This window comes from Mixophyes fleayi, chromosome 4 (genome assembly GCF_038048845.1).
Source record: "Mixophyes fleayi isolate aMixFle1 chromosome 4, aMixFle1.hap1, whole genome shotgun sequence".
NCBI classification, from domain to species: domain Eukaryota; kingdom Metazoa; phylum Chordata; class Amphibia; order Anura; family Limnodynastidae; genus Mixophyes; species Mixophyes fleayi.
This window is the reverse complement of record NC_134405.1, coordinates 153,610,614-153,631,452: the sequence shown is the minus strand read 5'-3', so window position 1 is coordinate 153,631,452 and position 20,839 is coordinate 153,610,614. Positions and strand designations below refer to the sequence as shown.

At 40.8% G+C, this 20,839-nt stretch overlaps 1 protein-coding gene across 4 annotated transcripts in view; it reads left to right on the top strand.

Moving 5' to 3' along the window:
- The window catches only part of UPF2 (UPF2 regulator of nonsense mediated mRNA decay), a 108,793-nt gene extending 89,356 nt beyond the window's left edge, over window positions 1-19,437 (top strand). For 3 of the 4 annotated variants that reach the window (XM_075208638.1, XM_075208641.1, XM_075208639.1), the window contains exons 19-23: window positions 5,894-5,992; window positions 6,533-6,700; window positions 7,830-7,971; window positions 16,036-16,156; window positions 18,246-19,437. In XM_075208638.1, the coding sequence (XP_075064739.1) occupies window positions 5,894-5,992; window positions 6,533-6,700; window positions 7,830-7,971; window positions 16,036-16,156; window positions 18,246-18,255 (540 nt within the window). In that variant the 3' untranslated portion in view covers window positions 18,256-19,437. The remainder of the gene's footprint in view (window positions 1-5,893; window positions 5,993-6,532; window positions 6,701-7,829; window positions 7,972-16,035; window positions 16,157-18,245) is intronic. The other variant, XM_075208642.1, reaches the window with a different exon arrangement.
- The last annotated feature ends 1,402 nt before the right edge of the window (window positions 19,438-20,839 follow it).

The window sequence follows — 20,839 nt, the reverse complement described above, 5'->3', positions numbered from 1 at the left end:
CTTAAGTAGTTAAAATCAAATGCCTGTAGTCTTCATCAAGGATAAAAACCGGAGAGTTGAATATTGACGATAGTTTGTCCAGCCAGTTCATTACACTGTCCTCAAGGGTGAATCAGTCTCTTATGTGATGGCTAGATGGTGGCAACTTCCACAGTGGTCATTATTTCAGATTGGACAATTGTAACAGCCTTCAGAGCCGGGGGTTTGTCGCATTTCATTGCCGCTTTCAGGAGCTTTGGATTCCAGATGAGTCTAAAGGATTACATAAATGTGCAGCGTGTCCTAAAGAAGGTTTAAAGAGAAGGCAATTAGGTGATCCTGGTAGCACTGGACTGGGCATGAAGCTTGTGGTACACAGACATTCTCAACATGGCAGAAGTCCTGTTGTGGTGTCTGCCTTCAATAAAAGACTGTTAATGCAGGGGCAGTTTCATCACCCAAGTTTAGCTTGGCTGGCTTTAATAACTTGAAGCCAACTTCAGACCATGCTTAAGGTTAGAAAGCCAGTTTCAGCCAAGAATTATCACAGGGTGTGGAAGGTTTACATCTCCTGGTATGAAAATAATTAATTTCCTACCTTGTCTTTTCAGTTGGGTAGTAGTTTGAGAATCGGCTCTCTGACAATTCAAGTTTCGGCTCTCTCAATTTTCTTGGAAAAAAAAAAACACTTTTTCCAGAGCAGCAGCCTTTCTTACAAGGAGTGCAACCTCCACACCTCCCTCCAATAAGAACTTGGTGTCTTAACCTAGTGTTGAGAAGCTTTCTGCATTCTTCTTTCAATTCATTGGATTGGGGGATTGACTCTGTATTCCAGGTAAGGAACATTTTTTTTTTATTTTTTTTTGCGATCGCCAAGCTAGTATAGTTTCCAAGCTGGGGGCTCAGCCTTGTAGGTCTCTAGATCCCATCTTTCTTGGAGACAGGGCTGTTCTTCAAGCTAAACCTTTTTTTTCTCATACGTCCTATTGGGGGACACTGCGATACATTGAAGTATAGGTGGTACCAGGAGTCCAGGCACTAAGCAGTTAAATCTGTGAGTGTAGCTCCACCCCTGCTATACCTCTCCCAAAGGAAGGAGCCTCAGTTTAGTTTTAGTGTTGTGTCGAGTACGGCATGTTTTCCCGGGCTCCTGCCCCGGAGTTTACTTTTATTTTTTTCCAATTATTTAATTTTTTTACTTTTATTTAGGGGGGAATACCTTGCTGGACTCAGGATGCCTCCCAGGGGGTGGATAGCCTGCGGCCTTCCTCCACCCCGGGTCCCTGAGCAGGGGTTAGTAGCTTTGACAGCTATCTCACCCCCAGCATAGACGGACATTTAATAATCTATGAGCAGCTAACCGGCAGTAAGCTGTCAGCGCTAACAGCAGCGACCGCAGCTCACAACAGGTGCTGTGGTCGTGTCCGCCTCCCCCTGAGGCAACGAGCATTGCCAGATAACAGGGGGACCAGAAGCAGCCACAGGCAGATCTCCGTTGAATCAAAGAGCACAGCTGTGGTTACTACTCACACAGGAGGGCACAGAACGAAGATATCTCCGTTTAACAGCGCGGTAGCAGTCATTGTACAAGAGAGGAAGAGGAGAGACTGGCGCCTTCACCGGAGCTTTCAGTGCCATTTGTCATCTCTTGATAATCGGAACTGCTGTGCCCCTCCATATAGGACAGGTTTCTACTTATTTTAACACTCTTTTCTACAACTGATTGTTTCTAAGAGTGTATGTGTGAGGCTGTCCTTCCTTGGGAAAAGATTTGCATTCTCTCCATCTTTAAAGATCTGATATATTGTACAGTTTGCAGAAGCTGTTAAAATAACAGAAAGGGGGTTACCAGATATAAATTGTTTTAAATACATCCTGGGCCTTTGTTGTTGTTTCATGCAGACCGGGCGGTGCTTTGCATCAAGCCCCCCTTTGTTTCTAAAATTGTTTCTCGTTTTCATTTGAATCTGGAAACTGTAGTTCCTACTTTTTATCCAGGTTCTAGGTCTTCTGATCAGTCCTTACTACTTTTAGATGTGGTCAGAGCCCTTAAGTGCTATATAGACCGCACTGCGGGATAGCGCAAAACTAAAGATCTTTTTGCGCTATAGGATGTGCACGAACGCAGTTGGCCGGCCTCCAAGGTGTCTTTAGCTAGGTGGATCACTTCCACCATCAAGTTGGCTTCCACGAGGTCAGCTAGGCCACTGCCAGGAGGTTTGTCAGCTTATTCCACCAGGGCTGTGGGTGCATCCTGGGCGGCGTGTCGTGGAGTTTCTGCCGGACAGTTACGTGATCGTCTGTCCACACCTTTGTGAAATTCTACAGGTTGCAAGGTTTTGCATCTCGGGATGCCAGCTTTGGCCGTAAGGTTTTGCGTGCAGTTGGGTAAGAGCAGTCTCTCCCTTAGGGGCAGCTTTGGTATGTCCCCAATGTATCTGTGTCCCCCAATAGGATGTATGAGAAAATAGGATTTTTGTACTTACCGTAAAATCGCTTTCTCGTACTCCATTGGGGGACACTGCACGCCCACACTTGCTCTGAGTGTTTGTTGGGTTGCCTGCGTGTTGTTGGTTAGCCTATTTTTGGCCTTTCTTCAGGCTTTGCTATGTATAAACTGAGGCTCCTTCCTGTGGTAGGGGTGGAGCTACACTCAGATTTAACTGTTTAGTGCCTAGACTCCTGGTACCACTTACTATACCCCAATGTATCACAGTGTCCCCCCAATGGACTACAAGAAAGGGATTTTACTGTAAGTACAAGAATCCTATTTTTCAGCCCTAATTGGCCTCCCAAGTTCCACCTAATTGAGGACATTGTATTTTGGCCTTAGACTCTGGAAGAAGAGAACTCTCTTTACTCTCTGGACATTGTCAGGGCTTTGACAGCCTATGTTCATAGGACCTGTGAGGTGCGCAGGTCGGATGACCTTTTGGTCCTCTGATGCCTTCAAGAGTCTACATCCAAGCAGACCATTGCTTAGGTTGTTTACTACAGGCTTGCTTTGGAGTAGTGTAGCCTGTTCCCAAAAATATGATTGGGTCATTCTGCCATATCAGTGAGTGCCTCCTAGCCGGCATGGCATGGGGCCTCAACTGAGCAGCTATGCCGGGTGGCCACCTGGTCTTCAGTCCACACGTTCACTAAGTTTTACAGATTCCAAATTTGTGTGCCCGAAGATGCCAGTTTCGGACGGAAAGTGCTGCGCACCACATCTTTAGAGGAGCAGCTTTGGAACATACCCAGAGACCCGCATAAGAATGAAAATGAAAGATCTTGACCCGCAGCTGACGGAATTCTTCAATGAGGTGCTGAAGGGGGCTTCCTTCGACTCTACCTGCTTAACACTAAGGCCAACATTGTCGTGCCGAAGCTGGGGAAATACCATTCTCTTTGTGCTAGCTATAGGCCTATATTGATACTAAAATTTGTTTCGAAACTTTACGCCAAAATCCTTGCCTCCAGATTGAACTTGCTCCTCCCTTCTCTCATCCATCCTGACTAAGTGGGCTCTTCATTCCAGGGCGTCAAGCCCCTGATAATACTAGGAGTGTCGTTGTTCTGATACAAACAACTGTCTCTTTTGGCACTCAATCCTGAAAAGGCGTTCGACCACATGTCCTCGTCCTTCATAGATGGGGTGTTCAGAGCAATGCGGCTTTCTAGCAACATTCAAATGGTATCTCGTCTCTTTATCGCTCTCCCTCAGCTACGGTCTCTGCGAATAATCTGGCCTCGACCCCTTTTCTTTCTCAAATGGCACCCGTCAGGGTTGCCCCCTCTCTCCACTTATATTCACTTTTGTGATTGAGCCTTTAGTTGCCAGGATCCGGGCCAATCAAGAGATTGCTGGTATACCCGTAGGCCCCTCCGTTCATAAAATTGCATTCTACGCAGATGATGTCCATTGCTCGCCCAACTGTATCTCTATCTTCCCACTTGGCTGAGTTGGACCTTTATGGCCACTTCTCAGTATACACGGTTAACTCAGACAAGACAGAGGTCCTGAAATTGCATATAGATTATATTATGGATAAGCGCTCAAATTTAGTAAACATAACCACTCTGGCATGAGCAGCTTGTAGAATGGACTCTCCCAAGTCTTCAGTATTATGTCTAGATATCAATTACTACAACGCTCTAATGCCAAAGTATGACATAAACACACATCACATTTAAAATGACTATCTGTGTAGAAAAAATGAACCAGCAGTTTGTTGTTATACTATGTCAGCTTGTTAAATAACATGGCCAGAAAAACTACTTATTATCCACAGCTGAAACCCACATATACCACACATCACAATGGGATGACTATCTGCATAGAAATTGTGAATCTAGCAGTATAATATTAACTATGTAAGCGTTGTAAATAATGAACATGGCCACAGATAGTTTGTTTGAAACTTCCCACCGCCACTGGTGATTTCAATAAGTTGATTAACTTTGCAATGTTACATGGATAACAGTACCGTTATAAGTTTAGCCTTGTGGTTGACGCTGTTGTCATAGTCAATATATTCCTCCGGTGATTGCAGGTATAATGCCAAATGATCACACCTTCCCTCCCGGGATTCAGATGTAACACCCGATATGACGTTGATGTATAACCTCCAGCGGGACTTAAGACCAACACTGTATAGTATTCCAGTGCTTGTATACTATGTCTCCCGCGAAGTTGTGTCTGTCCAATTCTCAGCTTGATGTTAATAGCTCCCCTCACCGGCGGTGCGCTCCAGCCCACGTGTCCACAGCATCTAGACCAGGAGGTGTCCAAGTTCGGTCCTCATAGCCTACCAACAGGTCATGTTTAAAAAGGTTCTTGTCATGCATTTGGGGCTAGGCCAGGCCTCCTCAGGGGAAGAGCGTTACTTCCCGACGTAAGCGCCCTTTTTTAACGTGGTTTTGTCCACATGTCACCACCTCATCATTCTTCTCTATCACCTCATCCTTCATCTTCATCGCCACATCCTTAATATCCATCATCTTACTGTTCTAAAACCTCTCAATACACAATGTTTCTGCTAAACGCCTAATCGCTGTGCTCAATCAGTCTTCCTTGAAGGGCAGTATTCATAACCTGCACTTTCACATCACTGCTTCTCCGTACTCGTGAAAATGCGACATACAATTGTCCATGACCAAAGACAGGCTCTGGTAAATAAATACCCACACGGTCAAGTGTTTGACCCTGTGACTTGTTAATGGTCATAGCAAATGCCGCCTTCAAAGGGAACTGCCGCCGTGCCGTCTTAGCTTAAACGGCAGTCCTGTTTCGGATGGACATAAGTCAATCCGAGGTATCGTCATTCTCTCCTTCAGCAGATCCAGTCAAAACTTCTGCTTGTGTCATATTCGTTTTCAGTGCTGTCACTACTAATCGAGTGCCATTGCACAGTCCTCTCTTAACATTCAGATTTCTCAATAGCATAATAATGCTTCCAACTTTCAATCTTAATCTGTGCCTTGGCATTCCGGAAGGAGTCAAGAGTTTGAGCCCTCAACTCGTAAATTTAGCCTTTACTACCCCTCCCACGGGGGAAAGGGGGATGATGGAAGTTAACTGACTTCACTATTATAATTTTTTTGTCAAATAATGTCAGTATACCAAATTTCAGGTCAATTGGATGAGCCCTTTCTGACAAAATAGTTTTTTCCACACACACACTAACACACGCCACTAGGCTTATATATATTAGAGATAATTAGATATTCTGTCTGGTTCAGAGTCTCCTCATTCAAAAGAAGAAAATTGTTGGGCGTTTTTGCGAAAATACCAAATCTACAGTATTGTGTTTTAAACCTTAGAATCCAAAACAGTAATTTTCTTTATTTATTGTTTTTAATATTCAATAATAATCTGGTTGAAATCCTATATTCTACTGTTTGTTCTAGATGAATTTTGCTTTTACAGGAGGTGATGATTAAAGGAGGTGGGATCAAACATGTACCCTGTGCAGAAGATGAAGACTTCATTCAGGCTCTTGACAAGATGATGCTGGAAAATCTTCAGGTATGTGGCTATTTGCCAAGTATGTATATTTTTTTATTTTAGTTTTTTTACAGTTGAAGGCCCTCGATCAAATGATCCTAGAAATGTCATAGCTTCAAGTATGGTAGATTACATTTGTCTGCTTTCATCTTTGGGAATTTGGTTAATTTTATTCCTTTGCCATGTACACTAATGCGAGAATGCTGTTGTATTTATTTTTGTGTGATTTAGTTTTCATAACTTGGCGTAGTATGTACATTTCTTTAGTGCTTTGAATTATTTCTTTATTCAGGTCTATTTCGATAAAATTCTTTTTCCTTTTATTAGTACAGTAATTCCACTTGTTCATATCATGTAATCCTTGTTTGTATTTTCGGCTATTTTTCAGCTGTTAAGCTATAAACTAAGTGCATACATCTTAAAGCTATATGTAATGAACAGAAGTTTAGTTAACAAACTGCTTCTTTTTGGTGCTTTTCCATTTTTTTCAGTGCTTTGTAACAATCTTCTCTTCTTTTTTTTTTTTCTTTTTTTTCTTTTTTTATTTAATATTTATTTTAGCAGCGTAGTGGAGACTCTGTGAAAGTGCATCAGTTAGATGTTGCAATTCCTTTGCACCTTAAAAGCCAGCTGAAGAAAGGACCAACAATGGGAATTGGGGAAGGAAATACAGAGTGTGGAGATACAATGCCATTTGTAATGCTGACAAGAAGAGGCAACAAACAGCAGGCAAGTGGTTATGCAGGACATAAAATAAGAGATGACTAAAAGCCATATTTATTTTTACATATAAGGCACATTGTGAATTTTTCTCTTCTGTCCCAGATTTGCAGTCATACAGATTCACTTTGCTATCCTTTTGATATTGCCGGAAATGGTATAGAATTTTAAAGGAATAGGAAGGCTGTGAAAGCTTAGTACAAGAATTGGACTTGTAGCTAAGATATTTAATGGCTTCTCCCATACTTCACATTCTCTCAATTCGACACTTTCCAAAAATGTATACGGCCATCATTTTCCTTAGTATGCAGTTCTGTGACATTATTTTGCAAGGTCTGTGAAATGAGATAGTCAGGAACTGTCATTGCGAAGCAGGCTGCTAGCTTATGCTGGCAAAGAATTACTATGAAAATGTAAACCTGACTGTTCTGATAAATATTTTTTCACAGCTGAGAGTGAAGTCTAGGGAGGATTTCATTTGCAGACTCCAGATCTAGTTGTTGATACTCAGGAGGATCATTGTATTGCATTACCTGATTCTTGTCATATTAAGCTGTACTTGCAGTCCTGACAAATAAAGACTCTCTACATTAAAGATTATCTCTTATACAGAGTATTATTTACAAAAAAACGGAAACACATTCATATAACAGAGCTTAGATGGCCTAATGAATGAAAAGGATTACATGTGACATATCACCACCTTCCGTTTTCTCTGATTGAGAGATGAAGCTTGTAAGTTGATTACCTGCACACTTCTGCATTAGTAGTTGTAACTTGGCAAGAACAATGCGATTTGGAGAACTGGAATAAAACATTTTACTCTCTAATTCTTAATAATCTTTTATAATGGGGTCTTTGCTCACAAAGGAATTTGATACTTTTATAGATGCTGTCTTTTGAAATGCCATAATTTTGTTTGCACCATTTTAACCTGAGTAAATTTGTTTTTACGTCTGGCAAACAAAACAGAAAATCATCAGCACTCTTGGGGTACAGTGCAAACATCACCTGTACACACACTCTGAATGAATGTAAGGGAAAGTTGAGCAGAAATGTAGACATTTTTCTCACGTAAAAATGTGTTTATATGTCATTTATATTTAATTGATGCATTTAAAATTTCATTGCTTTACAGTTTAAGATTCTCAATGTGCCCATGTCCTCACAACTAGCTGCAAATCATTGGAACCAGCAACAAGCGGAGCAAGAAGAGAGGATGAGGATGAAGAAGCTCACACTGGACATTAATGAGCGTCAGGAACAGGAGGATTATCAAGGTACAAATCAGATATTGTTGTTTGTCCATAATTATTCTCAAAGGACAATTACCATGTTAAATGGGAGAACTCTAAATCCACCCCCCTCACCTCTAAGTATGTTTTGTGTTTGTATGTGTATCTGGGTGTGTGTATGATCCCCATTAAGTCATAAAATATGATAAACCTGACCTTCTCCTTTATTACTTATTCAACAACAAATAAGCCTACATTAAGAAGCTATGTGTGAAAGTAGGTATGCTATACCACACCAATAAAGAAAGCAATTTGAGCCAGGTCCTGGTAGACAAATGCACTTCAGCATTGGATCATCAGGAAGCACTACAACCCCCAATGTAAGGGCAACCCCTTTGGTAGTTCAGCCTGGAGCATTCAGATTTGTGTTGCTAGCTGCAAAAAAGAAAAAACATCTGTAGTCATTTCTGAAAACCATTTGTTTCTGCTCACCAGATTGGAAGTGTTGTATGGCCATTTCCAAACAATTTGTATATCATTAAACATAAGATAATTGCCAATATTCCCAGAAGTGGGCAACCCAGCAAATTCACCCAAGATCAGCCCATAAGATGATCCAAGAACTTGCAAAGAACCCAAAAGATGCGAGTGTATCCTGGAATAAAAAGCAAAATACTGAACAAGTATGGCTTTTTTAGAAAGGTAGCTAGGCAAAAGATCCTTGTTTCCCAAAAAAGTAAAAAAAAAACATAGTATGGTTTAGGTTTGCAAAGTTGCATCTGAACAATATACAACAAGAACAATGTCCACTTGACAGACAAGACCACAGAGTTTTTTGCACAATGCTATGTTTGTTGAAAACCAGCATATCACTACAAGACGCTTGTACCAACTATGGGCAGATTGGTAGAGTGTAGTGATGGTTTGAGGTTGTTTTGCAGCCACAAGATTTGAATGCCTCACAATAATTGAGTGCACAATGAACTCCTCTTTTATACCACAGTATTATAGATGAAAACTAGGTGCCATCTGTCCGACATCTGTAGCTTGGATAATGCTACAGGACAATGATCCTAAATACAACAAAGCCCAGATTTAAACCCATTGAAATGATGTGGTTGGGACCCTAGTAGACCTGTACATAAATAAATGCCCTCAAATGTTGCCATTATCATTTTTCCCCACATGCAATTGGGGGACACTGGGAACATTGGGGTATAGAATAGGTGGAATAGATGTGTGGCACTTTATGGAAGTTGTTGGGCAGCCCTTGTTGATTTTTATTGTATTTTATTTTTTGGTGTTATTCTTACTGGCTGGTTTGCATTTGGGGGGCCGCATCAGGGGCTCAATGCAAACATGTCTGCGGCTGCAATTGTTTCCCCCACCATTTCTGCCCAGTACCCCTCCCCCCCTCCCTCATCTTGCACCACCTCCACCCTGACTGCGCGCCAGTTGGTAGGTAGGAGCGCGTCCTGCAGGACTCGATCATAGTATATTTTAAAGCCTGGTCTTTTTTTATGCTTGATATAGTTAATTCGGTATTCTTATGTGGTAATAACATATTAACAGTTGTTTATTGCCTGAGATATGATAGTTTACATATACATACAGTTACTTATCTGAAGGATACAATGGCTTTTCCTAGGCACAGATGTTTAAATGGGTTTAATATAAGAATGAAGGTTATGGGCGTCAGTGTAAAAGTGTGAGAACCAGTGCATTTATATATTAGTAATAAAAAAAAATATATATGTAAATCACTAGATATATATAGTCTGAATAATGTATGCTTGTTAACCTTTTAGTTCTTTATATACCAGATTTTCGGTTATTTATACTTTACACTGGGTCAGCTCATTTCTCTCTCTCTCTCTCTCTCTCTCTCTATATATATATATATATATATATATATATATATATATATATATATATATATATATATATATATATATATATATATATATACACAAATATAAAATTCAGATTATTATGGGTTTGCAAAGACCCTTTTTCTAAGGTCTGCAGCAACACATCGCTCTCCCGATAGTTGCTGGCGGCCATTTATAAAAACAAAACCACAAACCCTGCTGTTCCTGAATCTTCATTTATTATGCAGCGCAAAGTAAGGACAGCTGTGCGCTGCTTTAAGCAGGGGATCGGAGGTTCTCTGGTCATGCCTCCATCGCTTGCCACGTGGGATTCCTCACAGACACCGCAGGCTGTGTCCGGTATCCCTAGCAGCGGCTGCACACAGGTCGCTGTGCCAACCTCCAGGCACTGTGCGCATAGTGATTGGCAGCACCCTTCACAGCATAGTGCTGAGAAGGGTGGGGTAGAAGACACAGTGGGCCCCATGACTAGCAGCCTTTAGCATATTTACGGGGCTGGGTCATGTAGCAGTTACACCATGGTGAAAGCACCTGTTAGGCACTGGATTAGTGGAGGGGGCTGTCCTACAGAACAGCTGCCAATTCACTGCTGGGCCCTTGGGGGGGGGGTAGTGCTGCTTCCCTCTTCCTGCACTTCCTCCCTGCTGGTTTCCACTAAGCTTCACGCATGTCCAACTAGGTGACTGGCTCTGCCTTATGCCGTCTGTTAATTAATTGCTTATAAAGTTGTATTCTGGTTCCAGAACCTCAAAAAGTTTGCTTTTTTGTATTCCCACTCAGGTTCAGGTGCGAGTTTTCGCCTGCAATAATTTCAGAGTAGAACACATCTCGTCTACGCAGTAGCGTCTGCTGTTCTGTCTTTAATCTTAAGTGTGTCAGTCACTCTCTTGGTGGAAGCAAAACAAAGATATCTGCATATTCAGCCATTCTCGATTTCGGTGTGGGCCTTGTGGACAACCGCTGCAGGTCTTCAAGGTTCGGGTGACGTCTGTCTTCACGTCTGGGCTTTGCAGGGTTTAGTTTCTGAAATAATCCAACCTTCCTTCAGGGTAATGGTACTGTGAGTGGTGTTTCGCACTCTAGTTGGCTCGCATTATTTGCTGCGGAGAAGTTGAAGTGTCCGTTGGACGATGTCACAAAGGTGCCCAACTTTGATTTACTCCAGGACAAGAGATTCTTTGGCTGTCAGTAGCAGCTATGTCACTTCTTTGGCAGTTTCTGCTTAGTTTACCTATTCCCATAGGTAGCCATACTTCCGAGAGTCTTGAAACAGTTAATGACAGAGGGTGTTTGTGTGATATGGTGGCCCCATGTTGGTGCTAACCATGCTTTGGGCTCGCCAGTGGGGTTAAGCCAAAATGTTTGTCTTTTCTGGAACACATGTATTGCATGGTGTGGATTAAAAATGTATTCTATCTTTTCTTTCGGGTGTCCAGGTTCCTTGTGTTCGTGTAGGACAGGCTGGGTTGCATCCTAGTTTCTCTTACGTTCAGGTGCCAGAGTGATTTTAGTTTAAGATTGGTGTTGAGTACTTTACATCATTTCTCGCTTGGATCTCTGACACTGTAGATTTGATGTTCTCAGTTATCGATCAGGTTCTCTTTAGTCATCTCGTTGACTAGTAGATTTTCCAAGCTTACTTCCATATCTTGCAAGTCTCCTTCCTTTTATTGCTCATAAAGGAGATTCTTGACCTAAGCCTTCCTTGGGCGATGTCAAAATTTGATATAAGACTGTTCCGGAAATTCTTCGGGCTCTTTCTGAGAGGTCTGTTTGTACCTCTTGGGTGGCACGGCATGGAGTTTCTTTTTAGCAGCTGTGTCTGGGGGCCAGTTGTTCTCCTTTTCACATGGTTACTTATTTTTATAGGTTCATGTGTTTGCATCTGGAGATGCTAGGTTTGGCAGAGCGGTGCTTTGCACTGTATGTTCTGAGCGTCCCCACCCGTAGCTGCAGCTTTGGGGCATCCCCATTGTCCCTGGTGTCCCCCAATTGAATGTGGGAGAAAATAGGATTTATATACTTACGTAAAATCTGTTTCTCCTAGTCCATTGGGGGACACCGGGCGCCCACCCTTGACGCTCAGATTCCTCTCTTTCTCCTTTTCTTTGAGGCTTGGTTAAACATAAACTGAGATTTAGGCAGGGTGTGTGGTACAGGACCTAGGGCTAGTTAACAAGTTTCTTAAAATGCCACACACCTATTTCACCTACTCTATGCCCCAGTGTCCCCCAATGGACTAGGAAAAACAGATTTTACATAAGTATAAAAATCCTATTTTACTGGACCAGTATTGTAAGTAGTTGAGCAAAATTCTTTAACTACAATGCAAGAGACTAACAAGTTAATTCTGAAAACACCTGCTTCAAGTTATTACTGCTAAAAGTGATCCTACAAGCTATTGAATCATGAGGTGTACTGAACACTTTTGCAAATTTTCTTGATGGCTTAATTGTTTGTTGAATAAATGACCTTGTGTTATCACAAGAGGTTAACTTTATGAAATGCATTCCACTATTCTATTTCTCCCAAGCATCAGTGATATAAACAGAAGACATGTTGGAGACTGATCCCATCTCCATCATCTCCACCAAGGAGAAGGGAAAATAGTGGAATGCTGCAAGACGGATGCCTAGTGGCAGATTTTACAATAAGAAATCCCGAGTTGATTTGAGCAGACAAAACCTCTAAATCTTGTTTCACAACTTGCCTGCTGCTATGATGTTCTCGGCTATTTAAAAGCATACAAACATACACATAGAACAAGGAAACTATTGTCTGTCTAATGCACACAAATGTTTCATTGTTTTGAACTACCATTTAGCTGTTTACCTTTTTGATAGGGAGTTGAATTTTAAATAATTGAGGTAAGAATACGATATTACCATATCTGACTACCCATAGAGAATTATAAAGCACTCGTATTAACTTCTCCCATCCTATGGGCAGCTGGGTCACAGATACATGGAAGGATTTGGAAATGTTTTAGACTAAACTTTGCTATCAGGAATATGTTTTAAAGGACACAAAGCATATGGTTAATTTTAATCACTAGAACTGCCATATGCAAACCCCCTACCTTCCTCCACACCCACACACCCTTTTTCCTTTTGACCCAATGTTTCAGCCCAGGGTATGGAGAGTAACGTCAGTGCACATAAGGTGTGAAAATGCAATCACAATTGTGTCTCCCAACGTAGAGGTGAAGCCAGCAATGTTGCAAGATTTCCAGTTTCTGCAATTGCTTGCTAGAGCTAGCTATTGTGGTACACTGTTCTTCTCCACTAGTTCAACTGCCCCCATTGTCTGTACCTGTTCCTGGTGTCTTTCTTAAACAGAGGTTCGCATTTCAATAGGACTTTCCTTGAGCTCTGTCTTTATGTATAAAATGTACTAATCATAGGATATGTTTAAATTTTATTACTCTGGTTATCTAAGTAGCCACCAAAGGTTGCAAATGGTTGGAACCAGTCTGCACACTGGGGGATTTACTAGGTGTGGTAATTTGAACCAGTTTCAGGCTTCTATCTACCTTATATTGTGCAGTATGTAAGGATTTGTATACAGTGTGTGCCTGCTAATTTGTAATGTATAAACATTGTTTTGGGAAGCCTAATGTGTGTGTTTTTCTACCACTATAATGTCTGCCCAGGCTTATATGCTGTAAATCATCTGCTGTAGTGGTAAATTGCTATGTGTACTCCCAGGTCACATTAAGCTTCCTCAATGTTACCCTTATCCAATTTGATCATCTTGAATGCTTGGCATTACCTATCCAGTTATTCTTCTCACAAGACTGCAAACTTTTCATTAGTAATCAACTGCTCTAGACAGCAGTGATACGTGAGCTGATCTAAATCAGTGAGGACAGGGATTCTTCTTGAAACTGTACTCAATAAAGGTGGGTCATACCATCCTTCATTTATAGCTGTGGGCCAGGAAGATTTCATGGCATCCTTGGACTCCTCCTCCTTCAGTCTCACTCAGTGGACCTCATCCACCACCCACTGTATTGGTCACTCCCTTGATCTTGTTTTCTCTCATCTTTGTGCTCTTTCCGACTTTTCTAATTCCCCCTTTCCACTCTCTGACCACCACCTCCTTTCAATTTACTCTGTCATCCTCCCCTGCAACCCCCCGGCCTAAATCCACCCTCACCAAGCGCAACCTTGATGCTCTGGACCCTACCTCCTTCTCCTCTTCTCTGGACACTCTTCTTGCCCCACTTCCTACCCTGGTCTGCCCTGATCAGGCGACCTCCCTCTATAACCTCTCCCTCACCACTGTTCTGGATGTCTTTACGCCACTCTCTTCTGTTAACTTCCGCCATCGGCTACCCCAACCTTGGCACTCTAAATTTACCCGCTTCCTTCAGAAGTGCACTTGCGCTGCTGAACGTCTATGGAGGAAATCTAGCTCCCAGGCCGATTTCCTTCACTTTAAGTTTATCTCTCTCTCCCCCCCATCCCTCTCTCCCTCTCTGCCACTGACTTCGCCTCCTTTTTCTCCTCCACAATTGAGGCTATCGGATTGGACATCTCTCACTCATCGCATACTCCAGCCACTGTCATTGTGCCATCTTCCTCCAATAACCAGCTCTGGTGCTCCTTCTGCTCCACATTGGGTGATGAAGTCCACTCCCTCATTCTCTCTTCTCCTCCTTCCACCTGCCTACTGCATCCCATCCCCTCTCACCTCCTTCGCTCCCTTTCCCCCTCTGTCTGCGCCCACCTTGCACACCTCTTCAATCTGTCTCTCTACTGACATCGTCCCCTCTTCCTTCAAACATGCCCTTATCTCCCCCATTCTTAAGAAACCTTACCTTGACCCCACCTCTCTAGATAACTACCGCCCCATATCACTTCTCCCCTTCGCCTCCAAACTACTTGAGCGGATTGTCTGCAACCGCCTCTCCAGTCACCTCTCTGCTAAATCCCTACTTGATCCTCTTCAATCTGGTTTCTGCCCCCTCCACTCGACTGAAACCGCCCTGGCCAAAGATACTAATGACTTCCTCTCGGCCAAATCCAGGGGCGACTTCTCCCTGCTCATTCTTTTGGACCTCTCTGCGGCCTTTGACACCGTGGACCACCCCCTCCTTCTGCAGACCCTTGTCTCTCTTGGCCTCTCTGGCACTGTCCTCACTTAGTTCACCTCCTACCTTGCTAACCTCTCCTTCTCTGTTTCCACTCCTGACTCATGCTCACCCCTCTCCGCCCTCCTCGTTGGGGTCCCTCAGGACTCTGTTCTCGGCCCTCTTCTTTTCTCACTGTACACCACCTCCCTGGGTGATCTCATCTCTTCCTTTGGTCTCCAGTATCACCTCTGTGCTGATGACATTCAACTCTACATCTCCCCTCATGACCTTCTACCCGCCCCCCCCCCCCCCCCCCTTCCACCCTTCTCTCTCTCGTGTCTCCGACTGCCTCTTTGCTATCTCCTACTGGATGTCTTCACGTTTTCTCAAAATCAACATTGCGAAAACTGAACTTATTGTTTTCCCTCCTTCTAAATCTTCTACCCACCGTGAACTTTCCATCACTGTTAGTAACACTACCATCCCTAGTGTTCTCCATCTCCGCTGCCTGGGTGTCACCCTGGACATCTCCCTCTCTTTTGCCCCCCACATTCAATCTCTTGCCCACTCCTGTCGCTTCCAACTACGGAATATTGCCCGCATTCGGCCCTTCCTCTCTCAGGAGGCTGCTAAAACCATCATCCATGCTCTCATTATTTCCCGTCTCGATTACAGCAAATGTGAAAACATTGCTGAAGGCCAGTTATGAGGCAGACATATCTTAATTCTATATGTAGTAATTACTCATTTGTAGGTTTAGAGCATTGACTTATCAACATTACATGTGTCAATACTGCTTTAGTGGATGTAAGGATTCTCTTTGGTTGACTTGCGCATGTGCCACAGACACACATTTATTTAACATGTATTTAGATTTCCTTATGATTTTATGTAATTATTTACACAATGCAAAATTACAGGTAGAGTTAAGCTTGTTTTTACTTTGACTACAATAAGCCTTCTTGTCTTGTTTGTCCTCTGTACAGTGCTGCGGACCTCATGTGGCGCCCTATATATAAATCTTAATAATAATAATTGGAAAATAAAAATTCAATAGCTAGTAATTGGATCTTGTATGCATTCCAGGTCAGAGTAGTAGATGTGCACAAATAGACTTATCTCCCGGTTTTGTTTTTGCAGAAATGCTACAGTCTCTGGCTCAGCGTCCAGCACCAGCTAATACAAACAGGGAGCGCCGACCTCGGTACCAGCACCCAAAAGGGGCACCTAATGCAGATCTCATCTTCAAGACTGGTGGCAGGTGAGTGTTTAATATAAAGCAAATACAGAATTAAAATGTTAAAGGGCATGTCCACACAACAATATAGTTTCTACTTTACAGAATGCAGAAAGGTGGGAGCCCTCTGCCCTAGAACCGCCCTCTGCCCTGATAGGCCTTTGAGTTAGTTCTAAGCTCTTTCAAATCTGAATAAATTATATACAATATACAAAACATAAGAGTCTAGGCATAACATAATCTGTGCCAGATATAAATTAAAGATGAAAATATAAATAATTAAACTATTGGTTTTACCAAGGGAAGCAGTTTTTCACTTGCTTTGAAAGACCATTTTCTTTTGTAAGTAGTAGAAGATACAACTAGATACGTGTCGGCTTCATCTCATGGAGGGTTAGGCATGCCTAACAAATTATTTATTTTTATGAAGAGGTAAGTTGAAAACTGGTTCTTAGTAGTGCAGTTGATGTTTGTTTCTATATTTGGATTTTGCAAAAATGTTCTATATTGTAAAAAAAAAAAAGAGCAGTCTGGTAAATGAGGTGAGTGCTTGGTCATGGGATGCTATTGGCAGCCCTTCTCTTTAATGGGTGCTCCTTACATTTATCATCATTCCTGTTGGCTGACAGGAAAGTGTTGTGGTAATCGGCAGCTTCTATAGCTCAGCAGAATGCACATGAGTGAAAATCACCTGCAGATGACACAATTATTTTGAATTTGTTTGTAATGTAATGAATGTGAATATATTTAGCATCAAGTGTGGTTAGAATTCAATTTGACACCGCTGTTCTAGAAGACTTTGAGAGTAAGGTGTCCATATTTGCAGATGACACTATGCTTAGTTTTTAACAGAGCAGGATAGTTCGCTACTGCAGGAAGATTTGCCCAAAATGGTAATCTGGACTGTGAAATGCTAGTCAAATTTAATGTAGATAATGTAGCATTATTACCAAGGCCTAGGTGCCTAACTATGCTGCTTGTACATGTAATGGAATATGATTGTAAAAACTGAGGTGGAAAAGGATTTGGTGCAGAAATGTGGCTGTCAGTGAAATTCCTTGTCATATGAGGTGGTGATTGCAAAGTCACTAACCTAATTTAAAAATGGATTGGATGTCTTACAATAAATTCTATTTGTAGCTATATTTAGTACATTTTGGGGGTGATTGGGCTATTTAGGTCATTTTTTTAAAAAAAAATAATTAAAAACCTTATTTACTATGTAAGTACTAAAGGGAATTATGTATCAGTCAGAGAAATGGAATTACATGTCTTTGTGATGGACAATAAGGGTTCAATCACTCTCGCAGATAAAGACTTCCTGTTGTGTCTTATACGGGGTCTGGAGATGGTATGTGATAGTTTATTCTGTTTTTTTTGTTAAGAAAGCTAGAATTAAAAAAACAAAAGGGTGGAAAAATGTATCACTATTAGAATAACCAAAGTTAAATCCACAGCTTAACATAGAATAGTAACACATGTAACAGGTTACTGCTTAAATTTTTTTGACTCTATGGCCATTTAAGCATAAAACCTAGACTATGGTACTTATCTTTTAGGTAGAGAGAAAAGTCTATTGTTGTCAATACAATTTGTTTTTGTGTTCTTTTGAATTTGTTCAGATGCAAAAATGAAAAAATGAAAAAATGAATGAAAAATGAAAAAAAACCATGAAAAAAAAAAAAAGAAAATTTACATTAGTCTAAAGTTAATTTTCCCTTTTATGAAGTGTAGGTATGAGGAATCTTCATAGTATATGAATATTACATTGTGATCTTAAAATGTCTTTTGTAAATTTATACAATTATACTCTTTGGAAAACTTATACAATCTCTTAATTTGTGAAGAAGTTATTTTTTATATTCAGAATCTTTTTTTTTTTTTTTTTTTTTTTTTTTTTCTTTAAGTAAATTCTAGCCCTACTAGAAAAACACTTATCGACGTACTAAAGTTCTGTGTTAAAAGTTTAATATATTTTTCTTTTTCTTATTAATGGTGTGTTTACAAATAAACATTGTTTTCTTTATTTTTTTTTTTATTGTGAAAAACCACCACATTCTTGAATTACATTTTTTTTTTCTCTTCTTTTGTATGTTATTTCTCTGTTACAAAGGAGACGTTGATCCAGTGACAAGTGGTTTTCCATTGGGCCCTATATCCGACAACATGGCTAGTGGAGTCCTGCAGATATTGCGTGAGATCAGCAGTATATCGCAGCATGTTGAGAAGAGAGAGAGAGCGCTCGGGACAGAAACCTTGGACAGGGCTAGAAGCAAGGAAGGGCAGAAGCACCAACTTCTGCTTCATTCAGAAGAAGCTTCCAGCATTGACACAACAGAAACACACAGAGTGAGCACTATTTGCTGATAAGGCGTCACAGTGGCCTTACACGGAGAGGAAAGCAGTGTGAGATGGATGACTTTATTTAGCAAGCAGCTCGGTTTTTAGAAGAGATTTTGATTGCAAATATTTTATAGAATCATTTGCAAAGTGGAAGATTTCAACAAGAAGTTGATGTGATGTCCTCTGGAAGATAGTAGACAAAAAGCTTCAAATGGCAGCTGACGCTACACAAAAGGGGCAGACAAATGGAAATCTTAAGTGCACACCATGTTGTGGTAATCTTTAGAAGTGCATAAAAAGTTGAACTTCTTTCAAAAAAAAAAAAAAAACCTACAAAAAAATTTGTTTATGATTTTAGTTTTTTTGCGTGAATAGGAATAAAGAAGTAGAGTTAGTGGGTTAAAAGATTTGTTACTGAGTGCTAGATTTTTTGGGGTTCAGATCAGGCGGCAGAACGGCAGCATGAAGAGGGTTGATACAATACACTTCAGGCAATTCTTGTGGTTTTGCTGGTATTACAGTGGGAGACAAATCTAAGCACTGTGCTTTCATAATATGTCACAGAACATGTAAATACCACAGAAGAATGCAGAGGAATAAAGCAGGTGATAATGCCAGTGTGTATAGACGTTTTGTGAAGATGCAACACACACTCTTTATTTTGAACAGTGAATAAATACATTATTTTCTGTTTCCCTTAGTTTATTTGACACAATTTTTCTTTTGTTGTTTATCATGTAAATACAGTAACTCAGCACACTTTTATGCTTTTTCTTATACGTTTCCTCTTTTTCTTGTTTTATCTTCTTTTTTTCCCTTTTTTGGGGTGGTAATTCTGCATGTTGGAAAATAAAATTGAAAATTATCTTGTAAAGTTATACCATTTCCAATAGAAATGCTTCACGATTTTCACCAGCTTAAGAAAATTTTGCCAGCGCTGTAATAAAGTGTTATAAATTGTACTTGTTCCTACTCTTTAATTTAGCACCTCTAGGCAATGAAGTGTTGACATTTTACATTACCTGTTATAGTTGTTGGGACCTGTTTTAATTGGTTGAACTTACCATGGTACTTAAAATTGGACTAACTTCCAAAAATGAAGGTAACTTAGAGAACCGGTTTAATGATTGATGAGCACAAATTTTGATTTCCACATCCCACTCCTTTATTGTGTACATTATTTTAATATTTGAGTATAACTAATTTCCTCCAACAAGGTCTTTCAGTGGTGGTCTTTGAGTATGGCTCGTTTTAGATTTTATTTTTTTTAAAGGGTGCATCTCAAATGGGGGTGTAATAAGGAAGGAAAGTAAGACAGGGAATTGCTTTTTAGTTTTTATGTGTCATGTTAGTGTGGTAAAAAGTTACATTGCCTTTTCAGTTATGACTATTAGATAGCCATTCAGATCGTCATTTAGAGAGATTAACATGTCATTTTTTAAAAAATATTCATATATATATATATATATATATATATATATATATATATATATATATATATATATATATATATATATATATAATCTCTATCTATATATATATCTCTATCTATCTATATATTTTTATATTTAAAGTTTCAGCATAGTTGTCTTTGGTATCTGATGTTAAAATATAATTTGAAATGACCAGTAACTTAAATTAAAATGTTTATTTAAATGCACAATTCCTAAACTGTTCCCCCAATTCCCTGGCTGTGCAGGGCTTCATGAGAATCTTGCAGGATACATAAACACATTGGTCCTGATTCATTTTCGAACGCCAGTTTGTGTGCCGTATCTTGCATGAAATTATTCTCCGCATGCTTGGAACCTGACCTTATGCCAATGAACGCATTTGCATGCAATGCATCTCTGAATGTAAATGACACTTTCGACTTAAGAGGCGGAACAGCGGGAGGTAAAGAACGGACTAACATAGGCCATGTACAGTAAGGGCATAACGACACAGATGCGGCCGATTCTAATCCTGTGTTTCTCGTTAGTACACCTGGTTTCATCCAGGTTTCTAGCTACAAAGCAGGTGCAAGTGCTGACTGATAGGGATGATACTGCGGCCGAACATGAATTCGGCCCATTATGTTTAGCTGTTAATTTCATTTCCTGGAAGGACTCTATGGCACCCCTAACAAATGGGTACACTCCCTATTCAGCTGAGCAGAGACAGGAAAAGGAATTGACCTCTGAGGGCAGGGGAGGACTGGCAAATTTTAACCTGGGGGCAAGACTCCACTCAGTAGCCTATTAGTAACATTATAAATGGGATAAAAAAGCAGGTGGCACAATGACCCAAACCAAAGTAGTCCACTATTGGACCGGCCTGGGGAGGCAGATGCCCCCCAGCCCAGTCTGCCCCTGTCTGAGGATA